We start from the raw sequence: 27,330 nt of genomic DNA, 5'->3' as shown, positions 1-27,330 counted from the left end.
ACACTTGATTGGTAAAAATTAAACAAAGGCCAACATGTATATGTCCTTAAACTGTTTGTACATAATTAAACAGATGGCAAAGGGTGGCTACTGGCACGATGAATCAGGACATGAATATGTGCTACGTCGCGGCGGGATTTACAGTCAACATTCTCAGGTTTGTCCTTTCTTCAGATTTGTATATCATTTCCTGAAATCCAATGGTGCATGAACCGTCGGGAAAACTTCTTGTTATTTAATAAATGTAGACGGATTTTATGCGTTAATACGGCGAAATTTCCCCAAAAGTGAAGAGAATGATGAAATGCAGAACAAAAAAAAATAGTAACAAATACTCAAAATCAACGATTATTTCGCAAAATGGTGGTGGTGGTGGTGGTGGTGGTGGTGGTGGTGGTGGTGGGTGGTGGGTGGTGGGTGGTGGTGGTGGTGGTGGTGGTGGTGGTGATTAGTTGCTGGAGTTGTACTAGTAATGTACTGTTATAGTAGTGGTAGTTATTAGTAAAAGAAGTAGTTGTAAAAGTAGTGGTACTAGTATTATAATAAGTATGTTTAGGGTATTCTACGAATGATGTTCATTTTAATTATGTTTTGCTTGCATTTCATAAATTTTCGACATTTTATATTAATTTCAGCGGCAATATCAGACTCAGTGGGAAAATGCTTCAGTGGAGATGTGCAATGTGATGACCTGGCTGGGGTTTGGGTCTCACATCAGAAAGGCACGTAGAGACGCCTATATGGAGAATGATAGGCTGTTAAATGCACGATATCCTGGTGGGTTTAAGATCATCACTACGGGTAGCAAAGCAGAGGGGCTGACAAGCTTCTATGAGAGTGACACGGACAATATGTTTGTAAACGGAGATGTCATGTGTTTAGGAGACGGATTGCCTGGTGATATGTTACCAAGGCAGACTACTTTGTTTACATTAAACACCGGTAGCTGCTACCACGGACATTGTAGGCTATTACTAAAGCTACGTGGTACAGCGTTTTGCCACAATCTGCGTGATGCCCTGTATGATGATGAAACTGGGCGCTCCTTTCTGATCAGTGACTTGTATATTTATGTACTTAATAGCGCCACACTTGGGCCAGGCGAGGTTCGTCATTCACGTGCAGGACCATCACTACCGTCGTCAGATGGCGCATACCGCCTAGACAGAGTACCTTCGTTTGTCTGTGACTGCCCTAGCATACTTCAAAGATGGGCTGAACGTCGTCGTAATTGGCCACCACCGGATATCGTGCAGAAAGTTGTATCATTGAGAGCATTCGTCACTCCAGTTGGACATAAAGGGAGTGAATTCAAATATGTCGAGTGGAGAATATGCTTTAATACGGGGGAAAATGAACTTGTGAGCAGTCTTAATAACACACAGGTCTACATATATGTTATATTAAAAATGGTGGTTAAGGATATATTAAAACCAATAAAAAAGGAAATTACATCTTACACCGTAAAAAACTTAGTTTTTTGGCTTGCGGAGAACAATCATCAAGAATGTTTTACTGAAAAGAATTTGTTTAACTGGCTTTGTGAAGGATTAAGAAAACTAAGAACTGCTTTATCAACGACTAACCTTTCATATTATATGATACCAGAGAGAAACCTAATGGACTCATGTGGCATGAACGAAAAACAACAGCGAACATGGGTGGAAACAATTTCCGACATGATCAACGAAGGTCCAAAATTATTACTCAGATTGCCGAAGATAAGGCAAGCAATAGTATCTCACCCTGTTCCTTTGTTCTGGTACTGCAATAGGAGATTAGAGATTGAACTGTTGGTACTGAAATGCATAAACAGACGCGAACAGTGCTTGGTTGTGGATGGTGTTGTTAATGAATCGGATAGTATGCAGAACTCGATACTAATACGTATAGTACAGATCGTGAGTGAGGTCAGTCGAAAGATGATAGGGGAAGGAAGTTGCGTGAATTATCTGAATGAGATTTTTGAAAGGATGCTAATGTAATTTTACTTTTTTAAATTTACTTATGCACGTCTATTATTAAGTGCATATACCTGAACATTTGATTGTTATCTGAGTTGAATGTAGTTTGGTGACATCATATATATGGGTGGGTAAAATGTGTGCATTTTTTTTTTAATAATTACATTAGTTGAACACATATCCCAAATTAAAATATTTTCAAATGGACAAATTTTATGTATGTGTATACGGTCGATTCTTATGAATTAGCTAATGCCTTAAATGTATATACGCAGAACAACACATTTTGCTGGCTGGTGATCTGAATGCCAGAACAGGACAGTAACCTGATTTTATTGATGTTAACACAAATTTGCAAATATTTCATGATTAAGAAGAAATATTTTATATTAACCCTCGTATGCGTGAACGTATATCAAGTGATTCCCATTTAAATAATTACGGTCGAAATTTTCTTAATCTATGTAAAGCTTATGAATTGTTTATTTTCAATGGTCGATGTGTGGACGATCAAGATAAAGGTAGTTATACATTCATTAGCTCCAACGATTGCAGCGTAATTGACTATTTTTTTGGTCGTTCTGAAATATTTGATATTGTACAAGATCTGTTTGTTGGCCATGATTGCTCATCTGACCATTTACCTATTGTATTAAAATTAAAGACAAACTCATATAAATCTGATACTTCAAACCAAAACCATGAAAGTATTAAAATCATAGCCGACTTTAGTACCGACAATATTGCCATTTAAAAAGACTATTAACAGTCGTTAATAGATGATAATGGAATGTCATTTACTTTTGAAAACACAAGCATGCCAATTGACGAAATTGTGACAAAACTTGAAGACGTCTTAATAAATTGTAATAAGCACTCAGTATCCAGGCGAAAACGTTGTTTACAACGGTTTACCAAATCAACTTGGTTTGACCGGGACTGTAAGAATGATAAAACTGAAGTCAATAGGGCTCTGCGAAATTTTCGGCGTTATAAAATTGTCACTAATTTAAATATTTATATGTCAATTAAAACAGCTTATCGCACTTTGTGTAATAAGAAACGTTATGAATGCAAAGCAAAAGTGATAAATACACTTACTAACTCAGTTCGCGATCAAAAAGCTTTTTGGATGAACAAAATAAAGCTGCAAAAAAAGAAGATAAATAAAACAAATATATCTTGTGAACAATGGTACGACCATTTTAACACACTTTTTAATAGGCATACTCATGATACAGATGACACAATGTTTGATGTTAATATTGTCGGAGAAAATATTACTATTGACGAATGTCAGGATGAATTATTCAATTCTTCTATCTCAGATAAAGAAATATTAGAGCAGTAAAATGTTTAAACCCTTCTAAAGCCAATTCTGGTGTTTTACTAGCTAAACATTTCATATACAGCATTGATATTATTCTATCTTTTGTTAATATTATTTTGAATAAGATTTTTAGTACACGTTACTTCCCTCAAAAATGGGCGTGCTCTGTAATGATACCGTTACATAAAAAAGGACCCACACATAACCCTGACAATTACAGGGGTATAACCTTATAGATATCTTCAGTAAAATATATATTTATATACTAAAATATATATTTATATACTAAACAAAAGATTAACGTTCTATGTTGAAGCATATGGGCGCATAACAGATTCACAAGCCGGTTTTAGAAAAGGGTATTCAACGATTGATAACGCATGTTCTTTACTCAATAATCAACAAATATTTGTGTAGAAAAGGTAAAACTTTATATGTTGCTTTTGTTGATTTTAAAAAGGCATTTGATTACGTCGACAGGGGGAAATTATATCACAAGCTATTAAAAAATAACATCATAGAAAAATTGTTAAATGCCATGAAGGGTCTATATACAGAAGTGACATAATCCACTGTCCTATGGGTCTACTGCAAGGTTGTAATTCAAGCCCGACATTATTTTGTCTATTTAAATGATTTATATGAATATCTTAAAAGCAAGCATATAAGGGGTATACCACTAACGCCATATGATATTGAAATACGTATGTTGTCATTCGCTGATGATGTTGCGTTAGCATCTGATACTATTTCTGGACTAAAACAACAATTAAATTATTTACACGAATTTTGCCTTGAATATAAACTAGAAGTTACTGTTAAAAAACTAAAGTAGTCGTTTTTAAAAACGGGGGAAGGTTATCCTAAAGGGAAAATTGGTATTATGCCAATGAAAACTAAGAATGTGTTAACGGGTTCAATTATGTAGGCTATGACTATGTCAATGTATAAAATGTCGGAAAATATGGCTGTTAAAGCAAAACGTGTGATTCTATTGCTGATATCTTCTTTGTACGAATATATGCCAATAGGATATAACTGTTATTTCAAGCTAAGTGATTCCAAGGTTATGCCTATCTTATTCTATGGTTCAGAGCTTTGGGGACTAAAATCCTTTGATGTTGTCGAACGTGTCCATATATATGCTTGCAAGAGATTTATGAGAGCACCATTACATACATGTAATATGGCTGTACTTGGCGATTGTTGAAGATATCCTGTATATAACATGTAAGCGTGTCATTAAATTCTGGTTGCGTTTGTTAAACATGCCAAATACTAGAAATGTAAAAAATGTTATGAAATGTTAAAAGTGTATGATTGTTTAGGTTATAAAAATTGGGTCTCATCACTACGTGAACATTTATTTTCTGTAATATTTGGGTATGTCTGGAATGAACAAGGTGTTGTAAATGAAAACATATGTTTGTTCTATTTTTTTCAACGCTTGAAAGATATATTTAAACAGTCATGGTTACACTCTTGCAATGATGCTTCATAATTGATAACTTATACCGGTTTTAAAATAGATTTTGAATGGGAAAAGTACCTTAACGTCCTTTTGATTCGAAAATTTATAAATGCATATTTCCGTTTCAGACCTTCATCACATCAACTTAAGATTGAACATGGGCGATACATAAATATAGAACGAAACGAAAGGTTATGTCCCTTGTGCAAGACTTATATTGAAAACGAATATCACTTCTTACTTGTATGTTCTTTCTATGAAGATCTCCGAGAAACGTATATTCCTTCCCGGTTTTACAATCAGCCAACAATCAACAAATTTAATAACGCTATGGCCTCGCGTGATGACAACATTATAAGAAATATTGCAATGTATATTTACTATGCCGTCGAAAGACGTAAAATGATGTTGTTAACTGAAACACTTTTTTTGCTGTACCACTGTTGAATTAGATAAGTGTTCACATTGATATAATATCTATATGCATTTTTTTGTATGTGTGTATGTATATGCAAGGGCCGGTGGCCGTATAGCAAATAAACCTTTTTACTATTTACTATACTACATATGCAATCGTGTATCGTTCTAACGATACAACAATTGCGAAAATATTTTGAAAACAATAATTATTATGAATATTAGAGCTGCATATTGACGATATTTTCGTAAATGCAGACATGTATTGGAACCATGCATATTTCCTCTTTTCAAGCAGAATTTATAATAATGTAAATTTGATTATGATTTTGATGAATATGTATACAGTATGTTCGTAAACTTACTTTTTCAATGTCCGACTTAAGAGGAATTCGAAATTAAGCTCTTTTAAATTAGTACGTCCACTTCAATGTTGAATCATTATAAACGCACAATTAGGGGTATGTTATGTTAAACAAATGCTATTCATCGTTGGCTTTTGTGTTGATTTGTTTGTTCGTTGTAATATCAAGAAAGTTTACATTTCAGAAAGTTAGTTATAGATGTTGGTTCATAACGCCAAAAATAATCACATAAAGATACATATGTAGGCTATAATCACTGTAAGTAGTAGTTCAATGACACAAACGTGAACAAGAAATATCTGACATTTTATATTTAAAACATGTAATATATACAACTATGCTATTCAATATTCATTCAAATAAACAGAATAAGAATCGACTATTATTTGAAATAGTACGTCAGAAACATGAAACATTGTCGCTAATTAGGACATTTATTATGCATTTCATGTCTTGTGTGCATTAGCGACGGTAATTGATTCTATTCTGCACAATGCTGATTTCATGCAATTATATCTGCTCAGTATTTGCACTATGCTGCATTTTACACGAACATTGACGTCAACTGTTTTCAATTTAATATTAAAAGCCGGAACCATGGAGTTTTAAACCGATGTGTACTTAAATAATGAATGAAAACATATGTGTTTAATTATTCTGCATGGAATAATTTTTCTGCAGATACGATCATGCCTTATATTGTTTTACTTGTGTCGCATTATGAACCGTTAAATTTTGTCCTTTTGATGCTTTTCATCAATTTTTTTTCTTGTTATGTCTTATCATAAGGTGAATGATAGACAGCTATAAACACTTCCGTAGCAGCAGCTTTGTTTACATATTTGAATAAACGATTTCTTCAAATGTACATTTTATCCGCAAATGGCTTCGGCACTGCATACTGAAACTAGTGATTTAAATTTAGCTTAAATCAAATCTACTATAACCATTATGGAGTTCATGTAAATATACACTGTGGCATTAAATGTTGTAATGAATATTATGATTTGTTATTAAGTTATGTTCTGTTTATGACAATATTATTAACGAAATAAAGAATACTTAATGTAATGTTAGTATTAACCTTTCAATGGTCTGATTTTCGAAGTTCCACAATGATTTCTGACATATGTGTCGATGTGAAGACTTTGAAGGCTGTCAAATCTTGAGACCTGAAGTTGAAACTGCTATTTTGCTCTTTTTAGAGTGTGTGGTAAATAGGGACAGCAAACTTCTCAATCAACTGATTAGAGGTGTTCTTTTATCTGACGAAAAATAACTGTTTAATGACCTTACAAATTTATGAACAATAAATCATGCTTAGCATACATTTACCTACAAATTAATGTTTGCTTCAAGCAAAACGATTCAGCAAACACACAAACAACCTTGGTATTTTTGAAAACACAGTACGTTCATCAGTTTAATTGTAGAAGGTGCTCATCCGCGAAAGACAAAGATCATTCTCCACTTTGAGAGCTTTAAGACATTCTTTGAATGTCTGTTGCACATGTTCCTTTCTTTCTAACAAGTAATTAAAGTAAAATAATGTTCATTATTTATGTAATCGTACGTATTTAAGTCTACACATAGTATGACCCCCTGAATTTAAATGATAGAATAATAGCAACTGACTGCGAGACCCATGTTTTCTTTGAACGAATAAATAACTTTCATCGTTAAACAAAGTATAATACAACTAACAATACAACACCAGAACATATATCAGGAGAAAAATTCTTGTTCTTATCAACTACTTTTTAATGAAAGAACACAAACGATAAACATGTTGATCAAAGCCTTGGAACAGTCAACGCAAAGCATAGTCAGATCTTAGCAATTAATTGTAGATCTATGTAAATGCCAGCAAATGATATTAATTGTCGTAGAAAAGAAAGGCTGCCTATTGTATTTATTCTGTCTCGAATGGCATCAAGCTCAGGCTCACCTTTTGTATTCAGGAGCTCACGAAGAGTATCAACTATATGCGATTGAAAACAATAGCTATGTCACATAGGATACTTAAGATACCCCCGTGCCGCTTTGTTAGAAGCATAGTAACCGAAATGTACATATCTACGTGCAAGGAAATAACTCAGGAACATGTGAAGAACATCTTGCACATCTAAAGAAACCTAAAAGTAATTTGCTCCACAAACTGATAAGTTCTATGGCGACAGACCAAAAAAACTAACAACAAACTAATTGACCGAACGTCAAGTTAACGCTTAAGCACATCGTGTCAAACTTCGTTTTCTGGTTCATTAATATTATAGCATAAACCGTTTATTTTAAAATAAATGTAAACACTATTTAAAATTTAAATAGTTCAATAGTCAAGATGACATGCTCTTGAGTAAAGAATACAGAATATTAACCAGTTTCTTGAGTATTTGGTTGCAATCACTCTTTCATGCTATTGGGTTAGTTACTTTAGCTACCTAGAAATCGAAATATTACCTCCTATAGGCAACACTATAAGACAATCGTCTAGTAGCCGTTGTTTTGACCACCACCGGCTCTTTGCAGCGTATGTTGACTGGACATATTGAGTAACAAAAATATTATATAATATAGTGTAATACATAATGAAACTTAACTTTCATTGGTCCATTAAAACAAATTACCCTATTTTTATTTTATCTTGTTATAATCAAGATAAAGGACTAAAACTTTTACACTATATGAATTCAATACAAATCTGTGTTAATGGTAAATCAGTGTGTTCTGTTTAATTAATTACGCATTTTGAGTACAACAAATATATGATGTAAGTTGTCACATGATGATAAGATCAACAAGGAGGCAGAGCATTATAAATTTTATTTACTTTTAATTATGATGATCCAATCAAGAAAGCTGAAACAATAGCTTTCGAACACTTAAATAAAAGGAAGAAGGTGATTCGAAAAAGTGTACGACTTAAGCTCAAAATCAAGTACAGTACTAATCAGTGTGCAAGTATCAAATGACAGGCAGCAAACAAATGCAAAAAAATCTTAATTCAATCACGCAAGAATACAAAACGACCAAAATCTTTGAAGTTCCTCTTGACATTTTACATATAATGAGTGACTTCAGTGGTTACTAAGCATTATCTTCTCAACTCATAAAGTTAAAGCCTCTAAACATTGAAAAATCACCTTGTTGAAATTGATATCTTTTGACTGCAAAAATGCCGCTTGTGCCCGAGTCAGTGTTTTTTTCTTCTCCCCGTGTAACACTTACAAAATCAAAACAGTGGTTTTGCTTTACAGCAATTGAGGTTTACTACAAAAATTGCGATCAAACAGCGCCCGGTTACATTTGCGGATTCATGCAAAAGTAGAAAGGTTATAGACACTAGTCATAATTTTCTAATAATATTATTTTCGAATATTTTAAGTATTCATTGAGCGCACACACAATATAACTCACTGATGTTAACGAGGTATACATGCGGGTGTTAAACTTTAAATAGTTGTGTTTATCAGAACAGTTTCTTTAGCCCTATATTCAATCAGATCTGGTACATAATCAAGCGGCCGTTTGCTATGTACAGCAATGTTTTTACGAAAATTAAAAGGAGTTTCCTCTGAATTTTACTCCCGAGTTTTAACATGTTTGTCTATAGAGAAAGTGAAAAGTGAGGTCTTTTTCTATTCTTCTATTCCCTCTTTGGCCTTGTCATACTTTCCGGGTTTGAAATGTTTAATTGGATGCATTAAGTATCATATTTAGACGATAACTACGAACATTGCTTGTTATAAAAAAGAATAGTATACCGTGTGCTAGAGTTTTTTCCCAAAGATTTCACAGATCTTTCACAAGCAGTCGTTGATAATACAGCTTACATGTAACCGATCATAGTTTATTTCATATTTGGGATTCTCATTTGTTGTTATTAGCTTTTTGTTGTGTGTGTGTGTGGGGGGAAGGATCTAGAGTTCTATTAGTTTTGGCTACAAACGTTTCATCCAACCAACACACTTCACCAACAGATGCCATGATTCCGTCAATAATTAAATGCAGCAGTACAATTATGAAATGAGACAGACATGGATGCATCTACATCATGTGCCTGGCTTGACGCAAATTGGTATTTATCAACTGCAGAAGCACAATTTTGATTTGAATTCTGCAGAACATTTTTAAAATCAATATTTTCAGACTGACAATCAACGGAGACATGGTCAACTTCAATCAACTGACGAGATCCTAAAGCTCGCACTTCGGCCCGATGAGCATTATTAGCATTGTGGTAGCGTTTCTATACACGGATCTTTTTAAACAATTTCAATTTTTATAACTTTCTGTAAGTTTACTAAAAGGAAACTACCAATGTTCTGATAACATGGGTCTATACACTTAATAACTTACTTTTTGTTCGAGCTGTTTGCTGAACATTCAGTTGCTCCTTTACGATGACTCGGTTCGCCACAAGAGAAACATAGTTCTACGCGTCACTATGCATATTGAGTTGAACCCCTTGGGCCCTTTAACTTGTTTGCCCTCGCCTCTTCCTTGTACTTTTACTGCAAATAATTTAAAGCCATCCGACTCAAAAAACTGTTAGACATTATTTTACGTATGCAATACCACAGAGAATATCAATTTATTTTCCAGTAAGCTCGGAATAACTTTTCAAATAATGGCCATCCGCGAGTTTTCGGTCGCGTGCCATCACTATTTCTAGTTGTCAACAATATATCAGCTTCATCAAGTGCTTTAATTTTACTTGAAATAAACATTGTTACTACATCGTTACTACATCGTTACAACTTTGTTACTACTTCATAGCACTCGATACTTTGCTCCTGAATCTATTTAATTGATTTAACTGATTTACGTTTGTCTTAGCACTTTCCTAATTGTTAATGATTCCTTCCAAATCTTTGCATTGATGCCCTCTGTTTGCTTAAGTCTTTTCATCAGCAATATTTTATAGTGAATTAATGTGTTTATCACTTTTGTGTTCACGAGGTTGGCACTTTGACGATCTCCCTAGAACGGATTTCGAACAGTTTATATTCTTATAAATAGCTTTACACAAACCAAATTGCAAAACCGGTTTGTTTACTCATTTCCGTCTGTACTCATCTATACGATATAACGCGGAGTACTTATGCCTACCGGTTTTCTCAAATAAAACTAAGCCTATTTTAAACGGATTTGTGAAGAAATGTCGAAGACAATGCACATTTGAAAAGAATATTGTATCCATGCTAAAATAACTATTTTTCCTTCTCACGCGCAATGCATCAATAAACTTACCACTGTAAGTTAACATAAAAAGGGCTCAACTGGAAGTTATAGTGGCACATAGAATAAATATTTACAATGTAATTAATCTTGATAAAATATATGTTTATATGGCAGGATTTTACTTTGCTGTTTAAAATATGTTTTAAAGAGCATTCATGTTGCAATTTGCTGGTACGTGGTGCGTAATTGATAAGAGACAGTCCTCTCAGAAGAAAATGAGCTAATTCGTTTATGTAGAATAACGATTTTTAGGTAACAATAGGTAACAATGTTGATTTATATATTTTATGGGAAGATGGAGAGAAAAAATATCAAAATGTGTATAATATACATTTTCATATCTAAAACTTATTATGAGTGAGGACGATGACGATGACGAGCCACCTTTGTAAGAATTTGAGTCTTCTACCAGATATGAAAGCTATACTAGAGAGGACCATTAAACGACCTGTTTGAGAAAGCGACATTCATGTCTAATTAATCATGTTCATTTCCCAGGGTACTGTGTGTTTTATATAACTATCATGTTAAATGTTATATAAAAACTGTTTCCATTTTTTTGCAACAGTATCGTATTTTTTTTTTCATTTCCTGTGCCGCTGAAAAATGTGTTACGTCATGTGAATCGGTAAGAGTAGCTCAAAACGCTCTGCACTGCATGATATGTTATTTATTAATTAATTAGTTTGTGCCAAAAATGTATTGTACGAAAATAACCGATCATGCGCATTCCTTGAACAAAAAACATGTGGGGGTGAGATGTATTTCGGAGTTTATGAGGTCCTTCCTTGCGAATTTGTGGGTAATAGACGTACGCCATAATACCCCTACCTTATTCACTTACTTGACTCACGAAAGTTAGGACAAATTTCAAATGATAGTTGCAATTTGTTCAATTCCCAGCTATTTGTTTTTACTGAAATGTTTCAATGTTGGCGTGGTCTTGAGCTATGGGGGACGACGAAATAAACGGAGGAGTGGTGTGGTGACCAACCAAACTCACATTTTGCCGGAAACATGGATTGAACCCGGTCGCCTGGGTGGAGAGCGTATGTTCCAACCTCTGGGCTAACCACTCAGCCACTCATGCATGAATACAAAAACAAGTCCAATTTTAAGAGCGTTTTTACAATATATGCAACAAATATCAAAGGCCATCAACATGCTTAAAATCACCACAAGTGCCCTTTTTTACTGGGCTGATGTAAAACTAAGTGAGGTTTATAATAATTAAGATACATGAAGCACCTCATTCGACCACACAACTATGCCATAGAAATGTAGTCTATCCGGTATTTTACAACAAGATACAAGAATCTTTATTTTACGTCGGATATGAACAACAATAAACATTAGATCATGAGCTATTTCCCGACAAACAAATGTATATAGTATAACAAGTATACATGAGCTAAAAGAAAGATTAAGAATATTGTATAAGCATTTAAGGTACAAAGACATAGTTAAAGCGCATAAAACACAAATTAAGTACAAAGGTACATTAAGAGCTTGGTGTATACAAGAATATCATTTGTACAAAATACCATTTGCTCCTTAATAGTAATATTGCGTGACACTTCAAGTGTGAATTACCTCATGATTAAATATTTCCGTCAATGTGCTTTTGTATTCTTAAAAAGCGGTAATTGTATCATTCTATATATTGATTGTGACGTCACTATGTCACTCAAAGATCGTTTGTTGACACATTGGTTATTGTATAATATGATAAAGTCACACGTTTTAAGGCCTACGTATTCAATAGTGACATATGGCTCGGCTATGGAATGTAATTATTCAGTTTATGGAAAAGAGACACGTCGGAATGGATATAAATATGTCAGAGGTTTGTTTATCGTCTCTTCTTTCCATTAATAATCAAAGTTGTTTATAGCAAAATCTTGTAACATATTTTATATGAATATATAGTAGTTATAAGATATGAAGCGTCCATGTATTTAATACTGGTCTCTAAATATGTCCGATTTCTTTTAAGTAGGCTACAGTCTAGTTACCATTACCGGATCATTACCCATAGCGGATCACATTGATGTTCAAGACTGCGTATTGCGATAAACAGTTGACATTTTTAGATGATATTTTGCACACAGTATCTTCAAGGCATGTTCTTTAAAACGCATTGATATAGTCGTAATCGGAGCTGCTCTTTGTCAAACATTTCGGTATGTTTTGCTGACATGTATATAAGACTTTGTGACTTCCGTCTCGTTTTCAAAATCGAGGTTCAACATTATTCGCGGCCACATGCTACAACTCTGTTGGAAAGTAAGATGTTTACTCATTAATTTAAAGTCCATTTAGTAGTATTTCTGTCTGCAAAGGGCCATTTTAGATTTGATTCGTATTTAAGATTTTGCTACACCTTAAAACAAATGAAGAATTAGGACAACGGATCAAGCGTTATAATATGCGTATTGATAATATATTATATTAAAATATATGCAAATCTTGTTGATTCTCACAATACATATTCTCAATCTTAATGTTTTATTTATTTTCAATATTCAATATCGACGATCATCCCCACGCTTTTTTAAAAGCGTGGGGATATTGTGGTTATCTTCGCCGTCTGTCTGTCTGTCCGTCCGTGCGTCCGTCCTGGCCACTATCTCCTCCTACACTATTAGCACTAGAACCTTGAAAATTACACACATGGTAGCTATGAGCATATGTGCGACCCTGCACTATTTGGAATTTTGATCTGACCCCTGGGTCAAAAGTTATGGGGGTTGGGATGGGGCCGGTGCAGATATTTTCACTCATTTGTTTATGTTATTTTACATTAACTTATTTATTTCTACACAGATTTACTTCAAATTGATACTGAACATCTCTAAGGACAATACGGTAAGTCTCAACTATGCATGGCCCCATTACCAACCCTGGGGCGCCCCCTGGGTCAAAAGTTATGGGGTTTGGAGTGGGGCCGGGTCAGAGACTTTCACACATTTTTATGTAATTTTACATTAACTTCTTCATTTATTCACCAATTGACTTCAAATTAATACTGAACATCTCATGACCAATATTTGAGCTATTTCAGCATAATTAAAATCAAAGCCAGATTGGCAGTCAAGACTCCAAGCTATTTCAGCATAATTAAAATCCAAGCCAGTTTGGTGGTCAAGGTCCAAATCTTTTTCAGAATTATTGAAACCCAAGCCATTTTGGATGTCAAGTCCCCGAGCTATTTCGACATAATCTAAATCCAAGCCAGATTGGCGGTCAAGACCGCAAGCTATTTCAGCACAACTAAAATCCAAGTCAGATTGGCGACCAAGACCCCAAGCTATTTCAGCATAGTTTAAATACAAGCCAGTTTGGTGGTCAAGATCCCAAGCTATTTCAGTATTATTAAAACCCGAGCCATTTTGGCGGCCAAGACCCCGGGCTATTTCACCATTTTCAAAATACATGCCAGTTTTGAGATCAAGATCCCAACCTATTTCATCATCATTAAAATCCAAGCCAGTATAGTGTTCAAGATAATCATACCGAGCTTTTTCAGCATAATAAAAATCTAAGCCAGTTTTTTGGTCAACACCCAAAGTGATTCAGCTTTATTAAAATTCAAGCCAGTTTGGTGGTGAAGATCCTGAGCTAGTGCAGCCTAATTAAAATCTAAGAAAGTTTTGTGGTCAAGATCCCGAACTATTTCAGCATAATTAAAATCCAAGCCACATTTCCCACCCCAGGGCCCCGCCCACATAGGCCACACCCACACAAAATTGCCATTTCGTCCGTCCTTGCCGCTTTCTCCCCCTTTACTATTATCACTAGAACCTTGAAACTTAAACACATGGTAGCTTGCGGCGTGGGGATACGCGTCGGTTTCTGCCGCGCCATTTCTAGTTAAACATGATTCAAACAATTTACATGGTTTATAAGCTGCCCATGTCTTTATGATCTATTTAGGATTTTCAGCAGATAATTCACACAAGAACACCATGCATATAATTTAGATACAAGATCTCATATAGAAAACAATTAATAAAAATATAAATGAATATAATTTATATTTGGCAATATAACGTGGTCAATTTAAACAACACAGTTCATGTTTCGACAGTTCGAATAGCTTGTTAGATGCCTCCTGAGTTGTTTCAGTCACGTGATCCGTCATGGCTGCAACTGATCCGTTAATGCATGAATTCTGCGGCGAAATAAAGGTATCACAAATACATTTTGCCTGCGTTTAAAAATAAGAGTATGTACTGAATCAGTAAGCAAAGCTAATATTTAATCAAACTGGTGTAAAAGAAGTTTCAAAACAGTTTTTGCTTTTCACCAGAGCAACTGTATTATGCTACTGATCCGGTATTGGTAACTTGACCGTACCGCATTTGTTTTAGAATCGAAAGTAGAAACTAAATTATTTTACATCTGTAAACATGTTTTGCTTAAATAATTAAGTTTGGTTTTCTTTTATTCGAATGTATCGTTATATTGATGCTAACTCAGTTTTTACAATTTATAACACAACTTATAACGTAGTCGAAAATGAGGGGACTGGGCAGGCAAAGTTAGATAACTCTGGCATGCATTTTGACAGAATTATGTGCCCTTTTTATACTTAGAAAATTGACAATTTTGGTTAAGTTTTGTGTTTAGGTCCATTTTATTCCTTAAGCATCAAAGCTATTGCTTTCATACTTGCAACACTTACTAACTATCATAAGGGGACTGTGCAGGCAAAGTAATGTAACTCTGACTGGCATTTTGACAGAATTATGTGCCCTTTTTATACTTAGAAAATTGAAAATTTGATTAAGTTTTGTGTTTAGGTCCACTTTATTCCTACAGTATCAAAGCTATTGCTTTCATACTTGCAAGATTTATGAACTATCATAAGGGGACGGTGCAGGCAAAGTTATGTAACTCTGACTGGCATTTGGACGGAATTATGGGCCCTTTATACTTAGAAAATTGAAAATTTGGTTAAGATTTATGTTTTGGTCACTTTACCCCTAAAGTATCATAGATATTGCTTTCATACTTGGAACACTCACAAACTATCATAAGGGTACAGTAAAAGGACAAGTTGCATAACTCTGGTTGTCATTGTTACGGAATTATGGCCCTTTTTTGACTTAGTAACTTTTAATATATGGTTAAATTTTGTGTTTCGATCCACTCGAAGTATCAAGGCTATTGCTTTCAAACTTCAAATACTTACATGCTATCATGAGGTTACTGTACCTGGCAACTTGAATTTTACTTTGACCTTTGAATGACCTTGACTCTCAAGGTCAAATTATTAAATTTTGCTAAAATTGCCATAACTTCTTTATTTATGATTAGATTTGATTGATACTTTGATGAAACTACTCTTACCTGACATACCACAATAGACTTCACCCAAACCATCCCCCGTGCCCTCCCCCCCCTCCCCCCCCTCCCCCCCCCCCCCTAATTTTTTTTTTTTTTTTTTTTTTTTTTTATAAGATCATCTCACAAATGACCACCACACCCTCACACTATACCCCCACCCCACCCCCCCACCCCCCCCCCCCAAATTTTTTTTTGATTTTTTTTTTTTTTTTTTAAGATCATCTCACAAATTATCACCACACCCTCACACTATACCCCCCCCCCCCCGATTTTTTTTTTTTTTTTTTCGCTTTTTTGGAAGATAATGTAATAAATGTCCACAACCCCACACTATACACCCCTCTTCACTCCACTCCTCCCTCCTTTGTGATTGAAAATGAGAGTCCCTTCACCTTTAAAAAGAAAATAGATGAGCGGTCTGCACCCGCAAGGCGGTGCTCTTGTTTAAACTTGACATGTAGGTGAGAATATTGAATTAAATTCAAATTCCTATTTTAATGATGCGGCATTCTGAAATTTTTCCAAAAGCCGTCACACCACAAGACAAATCTTGTTTGTGTATATGGTAATTTCATGGTGTCTCCACACCGTCAAAGTCATGCATCAATTATATTGACCAGGCATTTCATTCGTAGGACTCCGTCCCGCCTCAGTCCCTCCTATGTCGCGTCGTACCTTCAAATAAGACATTTGTTAAACAACAGGAAGGGCCAATTTATATGATGATTCTTGCTCAATGGCAGCGCGAGTCTGATTATCACTAATACCAGCAATCCTGATAATAAAAACCCCACATTTTGCTTTATTTTATGAACATGAATTTCAGAAATCTTAATAGCGTTCTGATGGTTAACTTTCCATGTGCATGTAAATAAAGTCATGTGTAACTTATCTTTGCTCTCCTGATTTGAGCAGGTAACACATGTCGGCACCGCACATTCACATGTGTCTCAAGTTCTCAACCATATGAAGTTTAGATTGTTTGGAAGATCCTACTGACTACAAGCAGGTCATAAAAAGTACGAGACTGATTGAGTTAATGTTTTTAATACGAGTCGTGTTCTGAGAACACTGTGCATATTGCTCGTGCGTAAAGTGTCGTCCCAGATTAGCCTGTGCAGTTCGCACAGGCTAATAAGGCACGACACTTTCCGCTTTTATGGCATTTTTCGTTTAAATGAAGTCTCTTCAAAGCAAAAATCCATATAAGGCGGAAAGGGTCGTCCCTGATAAGCCTGTGCGGACTGCACAGGCTATTCTGGGACGCCACTTTACGCACATGCATTATGCCAAGTTTTCTCAGAACGCGACACATATGCACAAAGTTTAATGTTTTCGCAGCTTCTTAAAATTTTAGCTGTTATTTAATAAAATGTGCAGTTGCTTGATCCTACCGTGTATATGAACGGAATTATTTCTTGTTCGAAATGATGTTTATGATACATAGCATACACACCTGATTTAATTTCTGTTAAATGTTATACAGAAAGCTGAATGAATCGACTTATTTCTAACTTTCTGTCACATAGACAAACAATAACATAACCGTGTAAGCAAGAGTGCAAAATATCATGAACGACATCTATTCGTGTAGGAGTTATCATCAAGTGACAAAAGGGTTATAACATGCTTAACAAATTAATTAATGTTCCACTTGTTCTTGGAGACATTTTTCAACTCGTGGATCGCTTACATTAACAAAAATGCGTACTGCTCACTACAAATTGTGTCGCGTTCTGAAAAACTGGGCATAATGCCTGTGCGTAAAGTGTCGTCCCAGATTAGCCTGTTCAGTCCGCACATGCTTATCAGGGACGACACTTTCCGCTTTAATGGTATTTGTCGTTAAAAGGAAGTCCCATCTTACCGAAAATCTTGTTTAGGCGGAAAGTGACGTCCCTGATTGGCCTGTGCGGACTGCACATGCTAATCTGGGATTACACTTTACGCACAAGCATAATGCCCAGTTTTATCAGAACAAGACACAATTGTAAAGATGACCGAGAGGTTAGGGAAATAGCCACTTAATCTGTATGACTAAAGTTCGTATCCCTGTTGGCCAAGCTTCAAACATAAGTATTGAAATCCGTTAAATCTACATGTGTATCTAGATAAGGCATTTACTTTCTTAAAAAAACCATGTCACAATTTGTGATAAATCGCTGTAGTCAAAATTGAGACAGGATATAGATTGAAATTGCCAGTTGCATAAGTAATTTTAGTGGTACCACTATATTTGAGTTACTCTTATGTATGATTTATATGTATTTTGCAGTTGTAACATGTCATTTCAATGCATTTATTGATTGTATTGTAAATGTTTATTTCCAATCTTAATGTACTTGGCTGCATGTAGTTGTGAAAGCGAAATGCAGCTCGATATTCTTATGACAATGCAAATCGACGATGTTGTAGGTCTGAAGGTAAAGCATTACAGATCAGACATGTTTAAGTTAATATATGGAGATGATCAATATCCAACAGAAGTAACTAAACAAACGCGTATCAGAATTTTAAAAATGATATATACCATGCTTAACCATTTATTTATATGTTTGTTACACACAAATAAGAGCCATGCAAACTTGTCTGGTCAATTAAAAAAAAAGGCCAACATATAAATGTTTTAAAATTGTATGTACATAATTAAACAGATGGCGGAAGGTGGGTACTGGCACGATGAATCAGGACCTGAATATGTGATACGTCGCAGCGGGATTTACAGTCAACATTCTCAGGTTTGTCCTTGCTTAAGAATTGTATAGCATTTCCTGAATTCCAATCGTGCATGAACCGTCTGGAAAACTTTTTAGATGGTCGCTTTAGCGACCGTCTAATGTGCTGGATGTAAAATTCAGGTCGATACGGCCTGGGTATGATTAGCCCAATTCCCGCTTACACTACGCGCGAAGAAAGAGTTGTATAATTTATGCAAGAGGTTTGAGTTCTCCAATTATGTTTATTCACAAATGGAAACATTATATTAATATCGTGTTAAATGCAATAGTTTCGAATGGTGTTTTATAGAAAAGAATAAAAAAACAATGATCGTATTGCACGTGTCGCGGAGGAGATTGTTTATGAATGATTAAAATAGTCCACTTTCTGCTGCGTCTGCGTGACGTAGTATTTTCGCTCATCTCATTCATAAATCTGAGGCTGGCGATAAACAAAGGGGAGTCCGGGTGAGAATTACGCACTAGTATAAGGTTACGCTTGTTTATATTCACAGGTCTCAATTAATAACACGTTGACCACGAGTTCAACAATTATTACCGGGATACGATAGACAACATAAAAATGATTCATTATCGCTGAAACTGTTAAAAAAACATTTAAATATAATAAGAATATTCTCTAAAAAATGTAGTCTTGCTGTTTTGAAATAAGGTTTGGAATTTTGGTTTCTAAATAACTTAATTAAAAACAAAAGTTTAATTATAGTGTTTTTTACTTTTAGTCGCATATTTACCGCATTATAATGTGTGTTATAATAGGCAAACCGTACATTAGTAAAATTCAATCTGCCTTCGCACATAGAAGGAATGGGTCAATTAGGTGCTGCGTTTCCTTTGCTTACTTCAGTTAGAGGTCAATTCTTTACGTAAAAGCAATCACAAGGCCCCGGCTTCAGAGGAATTGCGGAGCGTTCTTACATAATTAAAGTCGTAGTCGCATGGTATTTGCGTTTAGCGTCTTATTTGGTCACGTGGTTCTTTTTCGCGGGTGTTTTGGCATTCATGATATGAGGCTATTAATAGATGCGCCTGTCGATAAACAAAGGAAAGTTTACGGGCGATAACAACGCAATAGGTTACGCTCTCACATACAACTCAATGACGTAGTACAGGTCGTAAATTGAGAGATTTGGGAAAAAGTTGACGCTTATTTATATTCTCAATTTATAAAACGTTGAACATAAGTTCAACAATAACTTCAGCGATACGATAGACTAAAAAAATCATAATCGCTTAACCCGAATATAACAAATAATTTATAATAATAATACGAATGACCTGTTTCATAACCTCGTTGAAGCTACTACATCGGGTACTTCTGGAAAGCGTTCTTGGTTCTCAACACATAGCGGCGATCTTTTGTATTTACGGGTGCTAGCAACGCAATAGTAGAAGCTTAGTAGAAGGGTTAGCTTGTTTATATTCACAGTTCTCAATACATTGACAGTTGGATATGAGTTCATCAATTACTACAGGCATACTATAGGCAACCTCGAAAATGCTTTATAATCGCTAAAACCGAAAACAACTAAATATATTATATTAAATATATTTATAACAATACATGTCTTTTAAAAATGTAGTCGGCGTATACGCCGACTTTGAAATAAAGTTAGCAATTTACTTTTCTAAATAATTGAATACAATTAAACAAAAGTTAAACTATTGTGTTGTGTTTTTCCCTTGTAAGCTGCATATTCACCGCATGAAATGTGTGTTAGCATTGTCAAACCACACATTAGTGTGAGTAAATAAAAAATATACTACGGGAGAGCACTTCATATGTGTCCTCATATGCCTTGTTATGAGTATCTTTCTTCATTATCGAAATATATCGTATGTTTATATTTGATTTAAACGCAGTTTTCTTTCGTCATATTTAAATCACACGTCAATAGCGCCGTCATGCGAAAATGGGTCTTATGCGTTTCGGCAAGCGTTTGTTAAACCCAACATGTGCTCTTGCGCAGTCAGGCCATAGGCGACGCTGTTCGCTTTAAAATCACTCAATATGTTATGTTTCTCCTTACCAGAAGGAGGGATAGCTGAGTGGGCTATTTATATGATGGGCGCATATGGAATAAGACCCATTTTCGCATGACGAGGTTCATTACAAATCTCATTGCGAATTGAAAATCCCACATTTAAAAACAATGCTTTTTGATACAAAATTGAATTCAAAATAGCAAACTTGTTAATAATGGCAGCCTATCGACGCATTAAGGAATGATTTCCAGACGTGCTGACCAAGTACGGCAAATATTGTGGTATGATAATTAAACGATTTTTACTTATCGTGACACTATACTATTTCGCTAATGATTGTTTTCTCATCTTGGAGGCGAAATTGAAATTCTGCGAGATGGATTGTAACGCGTAATTGTAACAGGGCCACAATTTGTGTCGTTTGAGCATACAGAGAGTAGTCCGGAATTCCTTACACTGAACAGCGCTACATCCTTTGAATTGAGCACATACGCAGTGATGTAGCAAAAATTCAGAGGTTGTATCTCGAATCAGCTTATTAAATATTCGAAAATATTCATGCGTGTGTGTTGGCGTTATGTTAAAGTCACTAAGATGAAAACTGAAACAGCTTCGCCTAAAAGCGCATTAGTGCTCTATACCTATGTTTATGTTAGCGTTGTTGACACCGTGTGAACTGCTCGGGTAACAAGTAAAGCATAAACAGCAATGTTTATATACTTTTATTCCTCCATATACAAGATACGAAGATTATTGTATATTTTGAATTTGTATATGGTGTCAAAAATCAAAAGTTTTGTACACGGAACTTTCATTATAAATTTATATTCTTGGTGAGATAGTCATTTGATATTAGAAAAAATATTCCTTTAATATGATGGTGACTGCAAATTTTCTTTTATTAAGTTCTCATTACCATTTTCATCATACTTTCTTTGTTTTCAGAACTTCCAAAAAAGCATGCTGTTTTTATTTTGTCTTAGTTATTTCTATGAAATAATAAGGATGATAAAAAGTGCACACAAAACTCGACCCGTGCGCTATGACACACACTTTTTAAAGTTGAATGGCGTGTGTTCATTTCAAACTTGCGATTGATTTTGAAAAATGAATTGCGTGTTAAATTATGCAATAGCGAACATCTTCAGTGCCTTCAGCGCTTTGATTGTTATTGTGGACGGAGCTTATGCGTTAATAAGGCGAAATTTCCCCAAAAGTTAAGACAATGATGAAATACAGAACAAAAAATAAAGTAACACATACTCAAAATCAACGATTATTTCGCGAAAAAATTCTTTAAAAAAAGAAACCATTAAAACCCGTAGTAGTAGTAGTAGTAGTAGTAGTAGTAGTAGTAGTAGTAGTAGTAGTAGTAGTAGTAGTAGTAGGAGAAGTAGTAGTAGTAGTAACAGTAGTAGTAGTAGTAGTAGTAGTAGTAGTAGTAGTAGAACTAGTAGTAGTAGTAGTAGTAGTAGTAGTAGTAGTAGTAGTAGTAGTAGTAGTAGTAGTAGTAGTAGTAGTAGTAGTGTACTGTAATAGTAGTGGTAGTTTTAGTAGTAAAAGAAGTAGTTGTAATAGTAGTGGTTCTAGTAATATAATTAGTAGTTTTAGGCTTTTTTACCAATGATGTTCATTTTGATTATGTTTTGCTTGCATTTCACAATACATTTCCGACATTTTATATTAATTTAAGCGGCAATTTCAGGTTCAGTGGGAAAATGCTTCAGTGGAGATGTGCAATGTGATGACCTGGCTGGGGTTCGGGCCCCACATCAGAAAGGCACGGAGAGACTTCTATATGGAGAATAATATGCTGCTAAATGCGCAGCATCTAGGTAAGGTAAAGATGATCACTACGGGTAGCAAAGCTGAGGGGCTAACGTGCCTTTATGAGAGTGACGTGGACAATATGTATGTAAAGGAGGATGTCATGTGTTTAGAAGACGGTTTGTCTGGTGATATGTTACCAAAGGAGACTACTTTGTTTACATTAAACACCGGTAGCTGCTACCACGGGCATTGTTGGCTATTACTAAAGCGACGTGGTACAGCGCTTTACCAAACTCTGAGCAATGCTCTGTGCGACGATGAAAATGGACGCTCTTTTCTGAACAGTGACGTGTATGTTACTGTGCTAAATAGCACCACACCTACGTCAGACGAGGTGCGTCATTCACGTGCAGGACCATCAATGCCGACGTCAATTGGTGCATACCATCAAGACAGAGTACTTTCTTTTGCCTGTGACTGCCCTAGCATACTTCAAAAATGGGCTGAACGACGTCGTAATTGGCCAGCGCCGGATATCGTTCAGAAAGTTGTATCATTGAGAGCATTCGTCACTCCAGTTGGATACAAAGGGAGTGAAAACAGAGCTGTCGAGTGGAGAATAGGCTTTAATACGGGGGAGAACGAACTTGTGAGCAGTCTTAATAGCACTCAGGTTTACATATATGTTATATTAAAAATGGTGGTTAAGGATATATTAAAGCCAATCAAGAAGGAAATTACATCTTACACCGTAAAAAATTTAGTTTTTTGGCTTGCGGAGAACAATCATCAAGAATTGTTTACTGAAAGGAATTTATTTCACTGGCTTTGTGAAGGATTAAAAGAACTAAGAACTGCTTTATCAACGACAAAACTTTCATATTACATGATACCAGAAAGAAACCTTATGGACTCGTGTGGTATGAATGAAAAACAACAACGAACATGGGTAGCAATAATAAACGAATTGATGAACGAAGGTCCACTACTCGTACTCAAATTGCCGAAGATAAGGCAAGCAATAGTATCGCACCCAGTGTCTTTGTTCTGGTACGGCCAGAGGAGATTTGAGCTCGAACTGTTGATGCTGAAATGCATGAACCGACTCGAACAGTGCAAGGCTGCGGATGGTATTTCTAATACATCGGATAGTATGTTGAACTCGATACTTACACGTATAGACCAGATTGTAAGAGAGGTCCGTCAGAGGATGATTGAAGAAGGAAGTTGTGTGAATGAACTGATGGAGATTCATAATAGGATACTTATGTAATGAACTAATGCGTGCTTCGTTTAATTTACCAAAGCAAATAAATCTATTATTGAGCCCATATACCTGAACATTTGTTAAATGAAATTGATGATTTTAATGTATTTTTTTTTGTCAAGATGAGTGGTTTAAATATATGTATATATTATTATTTAATAAGTTGTATGCATATCCCAAAATCAAAATATCTTCAAATGGACACATTTATTGTTTGTGTATACTGTCGATTCCAATGAATTAGCTAATTCCTAAATGTATATATGTAATTTGTTATCGTTCTGTATAGCTAACGATAGAACAAGTACGAAAATATTTAAAAACATATTAAAGGTTCATATTGAAGATATTCTCCCATAAATGCAGACATGTATGGTAACCATGCATAGTTCCACTTTTCAAGCAGAATTACTAACAATGTAAATATGATGAAGAAGTTTATTAATACATATACAGTATGTTCTTAAACTTACTTTTCCTATTCCCGACTTCAGATGAATTCCAAATTTAAGGGATCTTTTCACGGTTTGGTAAATTGACAAAATTGAAAAAAGTTGTTTCAGATTCGCACATTTTCGTTTTAGTTATGATATTTGTGAGGAAACAGTATTACTGAACATTTACCATGGTCTAATATAGCCATTATATGCATCTTTTGACAATTTAAAAACCTAAAAATTATAAAGCGTTGCAACGCGAAACGATTGAATAATTTGGAGAGTTCTGTTGTTGTCGTTAAATTGTGTGAAACTACAAAGATCGCTCATATAATGCATAAAATACTTTAACCAAGTATGCTAGGCAGAATAGCCGAGCGGGCTGATGCGTTTTTACTCCAGGACTCCGGGAGTCACTGGTTCGAGTCCAGCTGCGGCTACTTTTGTTTCCCTATTTTAAATTTTATTCTTGATTTTTTATTAGAGCTTTTAAGATCCGGTGTTTACATTTATCAATATAAAGCATTTAATGACTTATTTCAAAACATGCCAAAACTGTGAAAAGGCCCCTTTAAGCTTTTTTTAATCAGAACGTCCACTTGAATGTTGAATCTTTATAAACGCACTATGAGGTCTAAGTGTTATGTTAAACAAATGCTATGCATTATTGGTTATTGTGTTGATTTGTTTGTTCGTTGTTATGTCAAGAAAGCTCAAATTTCAGAAAGTTTAAATTGGTGTTGATAACGCATAAAAAACAATCACATACAGATACATATGCATGTTTTCATTACTGTATGCATTTGTTTAATAACACAAATCTGAAAAAGAAATATCCGACGGTTTATATTTATAACGTGTAATATACACAACTATGCTAGGAAATTTATGATGCATTTCATTTCTTGTGCGCATGAGCGACAGTAAATGATACTAATCTGCGCAATGCTGATTTCATGCAATCTACCTGCTCAGTATATTGCACTATGCTGCGTTTTACACGAAAATGGACGTCAATTGTGTTAAATTTATTATTAAAAGCCGGAACCATGGGGTCTTTAACCAAATTGTTTGTAAATAATGAATGAACTCTAAGTCATATATGATAAATTATTCTTATTGAATAATTTCTTTGCAGATACGACCATGCCTTATATTGCTTAAAACTTGCGTCGCAATATGAATCGTAACATGGTGCCCCTTTGATGCTTTTCATCAACTGCTTTCTTGTAATGTCTTTTAGTAAGATGCATTATTCAACCCTGGATGAATGGCTATGCCTGTCGCTTCATTAAGATGATGGATGCTTCAATGTTGTGTTGATCAAGTCCCAGTTTGATCATGTCTGTTTTCGGCGCAGTCAAAATTACTTTGTTGAAACTGAGGGTCAAGTTTATGCGCAATGCCTCCCAGCCTGTTCGTAAATCTATCGGCAGCGTGTTAGTAGACAAGACAGTCTGTAGGGAACATGATGATATCGGACTATTTCTTTCTCTGAGTAAAATAATATGATATGCAAAATGATTGTTTACATCTCAGAGAGTGGTTTTCAAATATACATGGTTATGACTTTTTTGTATAAAAAGCATACTATTATGTTTTTGCATCTTTTCATTTTAGATAATGTTAAGATCAACCACAAATCAATCTACAAACAAATCATTCACATTTCACGTGCTATTGATATTTATTGTGATTTTAAAAAGGAAGACGACAAAATTACATTTACCGAATGTTGAGCCAGTGTTTACTTTACCTCCGTTTTTTATAACACCTTCGTGTATTGTGATGTTGACTGTTTTGGGCGTGGTTGGTTACAAGTTTTTATTTAGGTGTGTTAGGGTACGACCCCATGCATCAGAGTTACATTAAGTTAAGCTCTGATTGAAGGAAAAAATTACTTTTCTGTTGGCTGTCATGGTAAAATTGGTTCACACCTCGTAGTATTGTCATAATGGTCACGGCAACCGTGATTAACCCCTTTAATAACTACATTTGCTTTAAAAACATGCAACAATAAAAGCGGTTGAACACTTATCAGTTTATCGAATAACAAGGGTGCAAGTCCTTACTATGTGGGGTGACCTGTAAACCACATTATACACACATAGCCATCTGCGAAATAAATACCTCTCATTAAAACGGTGTTTCATCGTTATTTCTCAATAAACCGATACAAGGAAAATGACCACTCCGCTTCTTTTAAGGGAGACAATAAGAACACCATTTTGCAAAGATCTTCCAATAGAGTCAAGGCAAATTGTTTTAACTCAACTCTTTTATATTTAAAATGCTTTAAAGTAAAATTCAAGATATTCACTAAAAGAAAAAGAATACAATAATGGTCTCGCCCCATGGCGGATACGTTTTTTAAATAGAGCAAGTTTGGTGAAGGTGTGTTTGCAGTCAGGTGATATAATAACGCGAAACATATTTGATATTGAATATCTTTGGTAGTTGAAGATGTTTATGTAACAGTTTATTGTTTATACAATAGACAATTATCCATGAGTATACCGCACATAAATGATATAACAAAGGAGTGGTCAAGTGACTAGTATAGTGTATACAAAATAGACTACATTTTCATATACAAACACAAAAAATGCTAGATGTATATCCTTGTTATCATGATAAATCTACAAAAATGTTAATGTATGAATGTGGTCCAATTGATAATAATAATAAGATTAAACAAGTTTAAAAGCTTTGTTCAAGTATAATACAAGATTGTCATTCGTTCGAACATTTTCGGATTTCATTAATTCAACAAATTTAAACACATTTGGCTTTTTCCAAGAGTAGTTATCAATGTAAAACTTTCATATTTCTGTATATATTTTACAGTTTACATTCAATTACAAAGTGATACTCATCTTCGAGCATATAGATTAATATTACTTTATTCTTTTTAATGGTTATAAATCATTAAGATTTTTTTTCATATGTAACATAACGGTATATAAATTTAAGTACAGATAGATTTAAT

General features: G+C 34.8%; 2 protein-coding genes across 4 annotated transcripts in view; both read left to right on the top strand.

The window, feature by feature from the left end:
- Positions 1-25,937, top strand: part of LOC127845462 (uncharacterized) — a 43,669-nt gene extending 17,732 nt beyond the window's left edge. Inside the window, exons 1-4 of one of the 3 annotated variants that reach the window (XM_052376389.1) lie at positions 12,600-12,637; positions 17,059-17,162; positions 18,798-18,881; positions 22,573-25,937. In XM_052376389.1, the coding sequence (XP_052232349.1) occupies positions 18,798-18,881; positions 22,573-23,910 (1,422 nt within the window). In that variant the 5' untranslated portion in view covers positions 12,600-12,637; positions 17,059-17,162 and the 3' untranslated portion in view covers positions 23,911-25,937. Of the gene's footprint in view, positions 1-12,599; positions 12,638-17,058; positions 17,163-18,797; positions 18,882-22,572 lie in introns of those variants that run through there. The other 2 variants (XM_052376388.1, XM_052376390.1) reach the window with 2 other exon arrangements.
- LOC127845461 (uncharacterized) lies at positions 40-6,568 on the top strand. The gene is made up of 2 exons (XM_052376387.1): positions 40-157; positions 636-6,568. Exons 1-2 carry the CDS (start codon positions 41-43, stop codon positions 1,983-1,985), a joined length of 1,467 nt encoding a protein of 488 aa, XP_052232347.1. The 5' UTR covers position 40; the 3' UTR covers positions 1,986-6,568.
- Positions 25,938-27,330: the final 1,393 nt, after the last annotated feature.

Source organism: Dreissena polymorpha, chromosome 9 (genome assembly GCF_020536995.1).
Source record: "Dreissena polymorpha isolate Duluth1 chromosome 9, UMN_Dpol_1.0, whole genome shotgun sequence".
NCBI classification, from domain to species: Eukaryota; Metazoa; Mollusca; class Bivalvia; order Myida; family Dreissenidae; genus Dreissena; species Dreissena polymorpha.
Note: the sequence above shows the minus strand (reverse complement) of the source record. Positions and strands in the feature narration are given on the sequence as shown.